The sequence below is a fragment of the Micromys minutus genome (genome assembly GCF_963924665.1).
Source record: "Micromys minutus genome assembly, chromosome: 4".
Classification (NCBI taxonomy): domain Eukaryota; kingdom Metazoa; phylum Chordata; class Mammalia; order Rodentia; family Muridae; genus Micromys; species Micromys minutus.
Window position 1 is genome coordinate 40,208,040 of NC_137973.1, and position 11,523 is coordinate 40,219,562.

Consider the following 11,523-nt stretch of genomic DNA (forward strand, 5'->3'; position numbering starts at 1 on the left):
TATGAATATGGGGTGCTCTTTTATTTGGAGCATATATGTTAAGGATTGGGAATTCCTCCTGAGAAATTTTACCTGTAATGAGTAAAAAGTGCCTGTCCTTATCTTTTTTGATAACCTTTAAAAAATCTACTTTATTTGATATTAGAATTGCTACTCCAGCTTGTTTCTTGGGGGCATTCACTAGGGACTTTTTCCCCCAGCCTCTTTCTCTGAGATAGTGTCTGTCTTTGTCTCTGAGATGAGTTTCCTATATGCAGCAAAATGCTAGATCCTCTTTATTTATCTACTCTGATAGTTTATGTTTCTTCATTGGAGAATTGAGTCCATTGATGTTAACAGATATTAAGAAATAATGATTATTGTCTCCTGCTATTTTTGCTGTTAGAGGTAGAATTATGTCTGTGTGTCTTTCTTCTTTTGGTTTTATTCCTTAGTTATTTTCTTGCTTTTTTCTATGGTGTAATTTCCCTCCTTGTGTTGGGGTTCCTATCTATTATTCTTTGTAGGGCCAGATTTGTGTTCAGATATTGTGTAAGTGTAGTTTTGTCTTAGAATATCTTGGTCTATCCATCTATGGTAATTGAGTTTTTCTGGATATAGTTACCTGGGTTGACACTTGTGCTCTCTTAGAGTCTGTATGACGTCTGTCCAGGATCTTCTAGCTTTCATAGTCTCTGTTGAGATGTCTTTGTTTTTGATGTTTACACATTTTTGTTTATTTTTTCTTTGTTTTTTTCTTATAAGTTTATTTTTAAAAGAGAGAGATACATGTACAGATATCTAAAGCACCTTGGTATAAAACTGTATGAAAATATTTTTGTCAGTACTTGATTTTTTTAAAGGTTTGATAATATGCATTGAAATCTTACTAGTTATCATAAGCATAAAATACATGTAAAACAAAACGTAACATGAAAATAGTCAAAGTTTTCTTGGTGTGTGTAGATTAGATAAAATGATTTTTAAATACAAAAAATTGCCAAAAGGCTATCTTCTTAGCTCTTGAGTTATTAATGATTTAAGTTCTAGGTGTACCCCACTCTGAATGGGTCTGATGTAATTCTGATTGGTTTCCTTTATATGTTACATGTTCTTTTTCTCCTACTACTTTTAGTATTCTTTCTTCCTTTTGAATACTTGGTGTTTTGACTATTATGTCTCGGGAAGAATTTCTTTTCTCTTTTAATCTATTTGGAGTTCTGTAGGCTTTTTTATGCTCATGATCATCTCATTTTAAGGAGAGGGAAATTTTCTTCTACTATTTTGTTGAAGATATTTACTGTGCCTTTTATTTGTTATCCTTTTCCCTCTTCTATTCCTATTATCTATAGGTTTAGTCTTCTCATTGTGTCTTGGATCTCCTCAACATTTTGGGTTAGGAGCTTTTTGGCTTTTGCATCTTCTCTGACTGTTCTGTCTATGTATTCTATGTTGGTTTAGGCCGGTAGATTCTCTCTTCTATCTTTCGTACTCTGTTGGTGATGCCTGTATTTGTGACTCCTGATTACTTTTTTAGGGTTTTTAATATCTAGCGATGTCTCTTTTTGTGTTTGTGTTATCTTTATTGCATCTATTTCTACTTTCAATTTCTTCGCCAGTTTGCTTTTATTTTCCTGTATATCTTTGAGTTATTTTTGTGTTTCCTCTTTAAGAGCTTCTAATTGTTTATGTGTGTTCTCCTGTAATTGTTTAAGGGAGTTATTCATGCACTTCTTCAAGATATCCATCATCATTGTGAACTATGTTTTTAAGTGTGACTCTTATTTTTATGGAGTGTTTGGCAATCCACTACTTGATGTGGTGGGAGATCTGCATTCTAATGTTTCCAGGTTGTCTTAGTTTCCATTGCTTAAGTTCTTTCATTTTTCCCTTGCCATCTTGTTATCTGTGATTGTATGTGGTCTTGTTGTCAGTGACTGGTGTCTGTCTGTCTCATGGATCCTAGGGCCTGTGGGCTCAGGAAGAAAACTGCTCCTGAGTGTTCAGATTTTTGTGGGCAAGCATTGAGTTCTGGTTGCAGTGAGTTAGCTCTGTCTTTGTGGGCTCAGGTGTGGGAGCTCTTGTGAGGCTTTTCTGGGTGCTCAGCCCTCTGCCCACAGGTCCTGAGTACTACTGGCAGGCACCTGGCTCTTTTTCTATGCCAAAAGACCATTTTCCAGAGAGCACAGCCCTCTCTCTACTCTCTAAGAATTCTCGGTGTGCCTTCCCTGGGCCTATGTGTCAGGTTTACATCTGGCCAGCTGTAAAAGCAGCGGTGGAGCTGATATTCGAGCACCACCTTTCAGGACAGATCCGGATTCACTCTGACAGAGGCCCTGCTTACTGTGGGCCAGAAAGTAACCTTTTCCATAAGCACCACTAAGCTTTCTCTGTGCTCTGGGTACTCATGTTGCAACCTCACCAGGCCTGTGCCCCAGGTACTCTGCTGGTCCTTGTAGAAGATAACCTGGGCATCTGGTCTACAAGCACACCCTTTCCAGGCAGATCCCGTTTCTCTTTGACAGAGGCCAGACCCTTACTGTGGGCCAGAAAGGAACCTTTTCCACAAGGATTGACAGGCATTCACTGTGCTTTGGATACTCACAGCGCATCTTTACCAGACCTGTGTCCCAAGTTCTCTGCTGGTCCATGTGGGAAAGAGCCTGGGCGTCTGGTCCGCAAGCACAGCCTTTCCAGGCAGATCTTGAGAGCACCACATTCCCTGTGCTCTGAGAACTCCCGGAGTGACTGCTCCGGGTTTGTTACCCAGGCTCACCCCTGGTCCAGGTGGAAAAGAGCCTGTGCAGCTGTTATGAGAGCTCAGCCTTCAGTGGGCAGATCCTGAGTCCTGACGACAGAGTCCTTTTCCTATTGTTATTATTTTTAATTTTTGGTCTTTTTTACATTGTTTCAAGTTTTCTATATGCTTTTCATTATAAACTCTTTAGATTTTTCATTTTTTAAAACCAATGCATCAATTTCTTATATCATCTGTGCCTGAGACTCTACCCTCCATCTGTAGCAAGTAATTTTTAAAAACAATTCACACTAAAGCTGGCTACATGCCAGCAATGTGGTCTCCCCTCTCCCACTGAGAGCTGCAAGCTATGTTCTTCCTAAGTTTCTATGGTTAGCTTGCCTGTGGAAATATTCATATATCTCAAGCCATCCTCTTTCTGTGACTAGCTGTCACAAATCCCTGTAATTCAGTAAATGAAAACTCTAGAGGCTTGTCATTTATCAGCCATATTTATAACAATAAATCTTTAAACCTCAAAATGCCCACACAAGAACTCAAAACTCAATAGATATAGATATAAGCTGCACACTTATATAGAAGACATGTGGCCTATATTATTTAATCATCTATCTAAGAAATCCCCAATTATTTACGACTCCTGGGACCACATGGTTCTGGTTCATCTTTCTCTCCTATAGGTTCTATATTTCTCCCCATTTCCATATCTCCTCCCTCCCTCAGCCTCTCTGTTCTCCCTCTAAAGCTTTCAGTCTAGCCTTTTTCCAATGCCCTATCATATTCTCTAGCCTTATGTTTCAGGTGACCTCACCAGCATACTGACAGCAATCTATATCCATCTCTCATAGTATGTTGGTTATTGCATCTGTGAATCCTGTTTCAAGATTCTCTGTGTTTTCTCTATTGCTTCTATTTACATTTTAATGTCTCAAACAGTTTTATTCATTTCCTTCACATGTTTGATTGTATTTTTCTGTATTTTTAAGGAACTTATTAATCTCCTCTTTATTGAGCTCTATCAACTTTATAAAATTGGATTTTTAAATTTTTATTTTTTAATTTTTAATTTTTTTCATTAATCATATTTTTACAGTTCCTCTTGATCTGTTCTCCAATCACAATCCATCTCACACCTCTTCATCTCACCCTGTATCCAAGAGGGTGTCCCCACTTCTTTCACCATCCCACCAGGTCTTACCACTCCCTGGAGCCTCAAGTGTCTCAAGGCTTAGGTACATCTTATTTCACTGAGGATAGAGTAGACAGTCCTCTGCCATACATGTGTCAGGGACCTCATATGGTATATGTTGCCTGGTTGGTGGCTCAGTGTCTCAGAAATCTCAGGGTTTCAGGTCATTTGAGATTGCTGATCTTCCCATGAAGATGCCTCCTCCTCAGCTTCTTCCAGCTTACCCCCAATTAAATCACAGGGGTCCCAGCTTATGTCCATTGCTTGGGTGCTAGTATCTGCATCCATCTCGTTCAGATGTTTGTTGGGTCTCTCAGAGGACAGCCATGCTAAGCTCCTGTCTTCAAGCACAACAAAGCATTAATAACAGTGTCAGAACCCTGAGCCTTCTTTTGAGCTGAATGCCAATTTGGGCATGGACATCCTTTCTCTCATGTGCTTTTCCATTTTTTTTGTCCCTGCAGTTCCTTTAGACAGGAACAATTATGGGTCATAACTTTTGACTGTGGGATGGCAACCCTATCCCTCCACTTGATGTCCGGCTCTCCACTGAAGATGTACTTTACAAGTTCCCCCTCTACTGTAGAGCACTTCTTCCAAAGTCCCTTCCTTTGAGTCCTGAGAGTCTCTCATCTCCCAGGTTTTTGGTACATTCTAGAGGGTAGCTTCACTTCCTATCTCCCATAGTGGCCTGATTCCACTCTTCCTGTTGGCCCTCAGGGCTTCAGTTCTCTTCCCTTCTCCATTACTTGATCATCCCCTTACCCTTTCTGTCTCCTCTCCCACTCAGGTCCTTCCATCCCTCTGCCCCTACCCCCATGACTGTTTTCTTCTCCCTCCCAAGTGGGATAGAGTTATTCTCATTTGGGTCTTTTGGCTTATTATCCTTCTTGAGTCCTGTGGATTGTGTTCTGGGTATTCTGTACTTTTTGGCTAATATCCACTTATTAGTAAATATATACCATGTTTATCATTTTGAGTCTGAGTTACCCCACTCAAGATGGTATTGTCTAGTTCCATCCATTTGCCTGCAAAATTTATGATGTCTTTGTTCTTAACAGCTGAGCAGTATTCCTTTGTGTACATGAACCATATTTTCTGTATTCCTTCTTCCATTGTGGGACATCTAGGTTGTTTCCATGTTCTGAATATCACAAATAAGGCTGCTATGAATATATTAGATCATGTGCACCTGTGGCATGGAGGGCATCTTTCGAGTATATGCACAAGAATGATATAGCTGGGTCTTCAGATAGATCTATTTCTACCATAGAATTGGATTTAAGCTCATTTTCTTGTGCTTTGGCTATGTTAGGTTATCCAGAGCTTGTTGCATTTTGATAGCTGATCCCCAGTTGTGCCATATTTTTTTTTGCTATTGTTAATTGTGTTCTTACACTGGTATTAACTACCTTTAGCTATCTTGCCATTGTTGATATTAGCTTGATGTTCTTGATTTCAGCAGTACTCTTTGAAGAGTGGAGGAAGGCAGAGGCTTGGGCCTGACTGTGGACCTCAGGGAACAGCATGCTCCTTATCTCCTGCTTGTGCCCCAGGTAGACCTGGCAGGCAGAAAATTGGTGTCGAGCAGTCTGACATGGATGTTCCTGGGACCCTTCATTCCTCCTTGAGAAGGCAGGCAATAGAGCTCAGTGGGGAGTGTGCAGCTCACCTTTGCTGTCTCTTCCCCATGTCAATCATGACAGCTTTTATAGAGAAAATGCTTAATTGAGACAGTTTTACAGTTTCAAATGTTTAGTACATCATTGTCATGGCAGGAAACATAACAGTGTAGGCAGCCATGTTGCTACAGAAGGCACTATATTTTCTAAATCTTAATTCCTAGGCATCAGGGAGATCCTGGCTACTAAACTGGGTGTAACTTGAATATAGGCTATGTCAAAGTCCCTCCTCCCAGTAACACACTTACTCCAAAAAAGCCCCAGTGTCACTTTCTATGAGCAAAACATTCAAACATCTGAGTCTATGAGGGTCATACCTATTAAAACCACCACATACAGAATGTAGGTGAATTAATATCTGGCACTGAATTAGACCTGTTACTCAATTGTTTCCACCTTCCCCATTAGCTAATTCAGCAATTCATTGCATGTTATGTCTGTATTGCAAGAAACATCTTTCTATATCATTGAAAGCTCTATGAGAGTACTACAGAGATATCTTCAAAAATCATGTGATCCAAGTGATCTTTGACTGGTCATTTGATATCCTGGATTCCATTAACTTTCTGAGGGATTCTGGTCTTAATTTTCTAACTCCAGCACATACTGAATCACTGTAATTTTAAAATTAATACCATATATATTATTGACTTTATTAAGATATTGGTTGACTAAAATCAGACAACATATTTGAAAGTAGTTAAGAACAAAGACACTGTGCAAACATGCATTTGTTATTATTTAAATAGCTCAAATTAACTTCAGACACATTTGTCTTATTTTGCAGGAAATGCGTGAAGCTTTTGAGCAGGAAGCTATGGAGAGCAACAAGCCCAGATTGATGGTCACTGCTGCTGTAGCTGCTGGAATTTCCAACATCCAGGCTGGCTATGAGATCCCTGAACTTTCTAAGTGAGTGGTGCCTTTATCCTAAATTAAATGTGAGAACATTTTAAGCTTTGTACTTATTTTTGAGATGTCTTGTACTCAAAGACCTTGTTTGTACACTTGTGGAAAAGGCATCTCTGCCTGCATAGATGTGAGAAAAATGTTGTGATTTTAAATCTTACTCCCTCTCAGGTACCTGGATTTCATCCATGTCATGACATATGACCTCCATGGCTCTTGGGAGGGCTATACTGGGGAGAACAGTCCTCTTTACAAATTCCCTACTGATACCGGCAGTAATGCCTACCTCAATGTGGTAAGACCCTACAGAAATTCACACTGGGGAAGGGGGTATTAAACATAGAAAATTGGACTCCAGATTATTTCAGGTTCAGAAGCAAACTTATTTAGGTAAATAAGTTATTGACCATATCTCATTTACTGTAATTTAATCCAAAAATTTGAAAACTAAAATACCAATAATAAGTCCACTCATTATGAAAATCATATAATTTGCCTGCTAAAATATGATCTTAACACAAGCCACTGGCTATTCAGGTCCTGTATCTAACCTCCTGCCATTACAGGATTATGTCATGAATTACTGGAAGGACAATGGAGCCCCAGCTGAAAAGCTTATTGTTGGATTCCCAGAATATGGACACACCTTCATCCTGAGCAACCCCTCTGATACTGGAATTGGTGCTCCTACTTCTGGTGATGGCCCTGCTGGGCCCTATACCAGACAGGCTGGGTTCTGGGCCTACTATGAGGTCAGTAAATTGGTTGTATAGTGCTCTGTAAATTATGCACCCTAAGTTGTTCATAGTTGTACATAGTCTTCAGTTTGGAAAAGGGTTTCAACAATTCTGTACTTCAATACTTCTATACTTAATCCAAACAATATTCCTTCAAGCAACAGACCAAACTATTAAGGATATTTACATTAACGCAGACTGAATAAAATAAATAAATTTCTTATACTACTATAGATTCCAACATTTTAGTACTAAAATGTGGATAAAATGTAGCATATATATATATATACACACACACACACACACACACACACACACACACACACACACACACACACACACACATATATATATACACTCTACCTTAAAAAAGGCAAAGTCTAAAGACTAGGACTGTGACATAGTGAGGGTGAAAGATCATGTAATTATTTAATATGGCATCATCAGCATCATTGCAAAGAAGAAAACAACCCATTTTACTTTCTACATAAAAACTGATTTATAAAATTCAGGTAACCCCAATTGAAGATACAAAGAAAAAGAAAAAAATGTGTTTTCTTTTTCATGGGCTTAATATTTAAAGGAATTGTCTCTCTTGACATTTAAAGATTTGCACCTTTCTGAGAAATGGAGCCACAGAAGTCTGGGATGCTCCCCAGGAAGTGCCCTATGCCTATAAGGCAAATGAGTGGGTTGGCTATGACAATATCAAGAGCTTCAATGCCAAGGTAAGGTTAGGTTCTTGGATTTGCTGTCATAACGAATGCAAGGCTCAGTAAAACAAATGAACCTTCTATCCTCTACTCTTAACAGGCTCAGTGGCTGAAGAAGAACAACTTTGGAGGTGCCATGATCTGGGCCATTGACCTTGATGACTTCACTGGCTCTTTCTGTGACCAGGGAAAATTCCCTCTGACGTCTACTTTGAACAAAGACCTTGATATACCCACAGCAGGTAAATGACAACATAAGTATGCAATGTGTGTGTGTGTGTGTGTGTGTGTGTGTGTGTGTGTGTGTGTGTGTGTGTGTGTGTTTTGAAGGCAGTCTTGGCATTCTCACACCTATTACCTTGGGATATTCTTCCCATTTCATTCTGTTTTACATGCCGAGGTGACAGAAAGTTATTGACTTTCTGTTTTCAATTTCTAAGGAAATTATGAAAAACAAAGCTATCTTTAGACTGTTGGAAATCAGATTTTCTAGGATTTTAAGGTTTATAAGAGTCTGCAGAAATTGCACTTACCTTTAGCATACAACTTTTCCCTCCCTCCCTCCTCTCTCCTCTTCCTCTTCTTCTCTTCCCTTTTATGTGTATGTGTGTGTTTCTTATTCAATGTCTTTCTCATGTTCCTGGGGAGAATTAACTGGAGGCTGTGGCAATACTCTTATATATCCAGTCCATCATTCAGGGACTGTTTCACCCTCCATAATTGTTCCCATGTTTTACTCTCAGTGGTATTTATAGTCAGATCTTAAAAATATCTGTTCTTTTGCATATTAGGTCCGTTATTAATGCTTTAGATGGCAATAGAGTGATCAAGAATATGTTGGCATGAATTCACATTACATTTTTTCTTAGTTCCTGTCTCTTCAGTTGTGATAACTGAGCTAACATGCACTTAGTTTTTTTTCTTTCTTTCTTTCTTTCTTTCTTTCTTTCTTTCTTTCTTTCTTTCTTTCTTTCTTTCAACTCTTGTAGCTGAGTCAGACAAATACTTGCAGTAGGGAGAGAAGAAAAATTCCAGACTAAATTATTTTTTCAAGTTTTGATACTACATTTGACAAGACTTTTATTTTTTTAATTAAGCAAATTTATTTTAAAAACAGAGATTAATGTACAGATTTTAAATGAATTTTTGCATAAAACTATACGGATATATTTTTGTCAGTACTTGATTTTGTAAAGGTTTGATAGTAGGCATTACAATCGTACTAGTTACAAGGAGCATAAAGTACATGTAAAACAAAACCTAACATAGGAATAGCCACAGTTTCTTGGTGTGTAAAGATTAAACATAATGCTTTTATATACCAAGAATTGCCACAAGGCTACATTCTTAGATCTTGAATTATTAATGATTTAAGATCTAGGTGTACCACACTCTGAGAGAGTGCTATACACTTATTTTTTTTCCTAAGAAGAACTGAGGTTTTCACTGTTTGGCCTTTTTTATTTTATTTAATTTTTTTTTGAGCTTCATATGGTCTGTGAGTTGTTTCTTGGGTATTCAGAGCTTTCTGGGGTGAGTATCCAATTATCGGTGATTTCATATTTTGTCTGTTCTTTTGTGACTGGAATACCTCACTCAGGATGATATTCCCTAAATCCATCGATTTGCCTAGTAATTTCATAATATCATTGTTTCTAATAGCTGAGTAGTACTCCATTGTGTAAATGTACCACAATTTTTGTATCTATTCATCTACTGAAGGATTTCTGGATTCTTTCCAGCTTTTGGCTATTATAAATAAGGGTGCAATGAACATGGTAGGACAGGTGTCCTTATTGGATATTGGAGCATCTCTGGGATATATGCCCAGAAGTGGAATATCTGGGTCTTCAGATAGTACTATGTCCAATTTTCTGAGTAACTCCCAGACTGATTTCCAGAGTGGTTTAAGCTTACAACTCCACCAACAGTGGAGGAGTGTTCCTCTTTCTCCACATCCTAGCCAGCATCTGCTCTCATCTGAGTTTTTGATCTTAGCCATTCTGACTGGTGTGAGATGGAATTTCAGGGTTGTATAATTTGCATTTCCTTGATGACAAGGGATGTAGAGCATTACTTTAGGCGCTTCTCAGCCATTCAATATTCCTCACATGAGAATCCTTTGTTTAGCTGCACTAAGTTTTCTTTACTTCCACATGTTTACTGCTGCAGCAGGCCCACCCCTTGACTCTCTCTAATTGTATGTTTCAGGTTGCACAGCCCCTGACCTTCCTACTGAGCCAGTGACTTCTTCTCCAGGAAGTGGGAGTGGGGGTGGAAGCTCTGGTGGAAGCTCTGGTGGAAGCTCTGGTGGAAGCTCTGGTGGAAGCTCTGGTGGAGGCTCTGAAGGCAGTGGATTCTGCGCTGGCAAAGCAGATGGCCTCTACCCCGTGGCAGATGACAAAAATGCTTTCTGGCATTGCATCAGTGGAATCACATACCAGCAGCATTGTCAGGCAGGGCTTGTTTTTGATACCAGCTGTAACTGCTGCAACTGGCCATGAACCTAATGTTGTCATTCTTCCCCAATTTTCTGCACTCTCCTTTACTCTTCATCCAAGGTAGCTTGCTTCTTTTTAGAGTTATGCAATAAAATTGGTAACCAAAACATGAGTGTTCATAATTTTTCATGGTTTGATTGAAAATGTTTCTCCATTTAGAAATACTAGCTATGCATGGGTTGGGGGGCAAGGGGGTATGGAGAGAGAGAGAGAGAGAGAGAGAGAGAGAGAGAGAGAGAGAGAGAGAGAGAGAGAGGAGCCAACTACCATACATTTTTCTACCTGTTGAAGATATTTACTCTTTAGTAATGAATCAGTAATGTAGGGACCATTCCCAAGGACTCTGTAGCATTTGCAGTGTAGCCAGGGTTCCTTAGGAGCAAAATTTCGGACTTTTTATTAATCTTGCTGAGGATCTAGGACTGTTCTTATTTTTTCTTCTTTTTTAAAAAAATTGGATACTCTCTGTATTTATATTTCGAGTGTTATCCCCTCTGTGCCAATTCTATTCTTCCCCCCTCCATTGCCTCCATGACGGTGCTCCCTCTCCCAACTTCACTCTCCCACCTTAGCACCATGGAATTCATTTACTCTGGGAAAATGAGCCTTTGCTGGATCAAAGTCCTTTCCTCTCACTGATGCCTGAAAAGTGTTATCCTCTCCTGCATATGCATCTGGAGCCATGGGTCTCTCCATAAGAACTCATTGGGCAGTGTCTTAGTCCCTGGGAACTTTGGTGTATTTGGTTAGTTAATAGTTTTGTAATTCCCATGGTGTTGCAGACTCATTCAGTTCCTTCATTGGAATCCTCATGTTCAGTCCAATGGTTAGCTGCAAGCATCCTCCTCTGTATCAGTATGGCTCTAGTAGATTCCATATAAGATTCCAGCCAGTAAGCATTACTTGGCATCAGCAATAGTGAATGGGTTTAGTGGCTGCATATGGGATAGATCTCCAGGTGAGGCATTCTCTGGATGATCATTTCTAAAATTCCTGCTCCTCTATTTGTCCCATTATTTCCTCCTATGAGTGTTTTGTTCTTCCTTCTAAGAAGA

General features: G+C 39.2%; 1 protein-coding gene across 1 annotated transcript in view; it reads left to right on the forward strand.

Moving 5' to 3' along the window:
- Nucleotides 1-10,471, forward strand: part of LOC308420160 (acidic mammalian chitinase) — a gene marked incomplete at both ends in the record, with an annotated part of 50,846 nt that extends 40,375 nt beyond the window's left edge. The window contains 6 exons of the mRNA XM_080916062.1: nucleotides 6,396-6,520; nucleotides 6,689-6,812; nucleotides 7,084-7,269; nucleotides 7,863-7,982; nucleotides 8,068-8,209; nucleotides 10,179-10,471. Coding sequence (XP_080772188.1) covers nucleotides 6,396-6,520; nucleotides 6,689-6,812; nucleotides 7,084-7,269; nucleotides 7,863-7,982; nucleotides 8,068-8,209; nucleotides 10,179-10,471 — 990 coding nt within the window. The remainder of the gene's footprint in view (nucleotides 1-6,395; nucleotides 6,521-6,688; nucleotides 6,813-7,083; nucleotides 7,270-7,862; nucleotides 7,983-8,067; nucleotides 8,210-10,178) is intronic.
- Nucleotides 10,472-11,523: the final 1,052 nt, after the last annotated feature.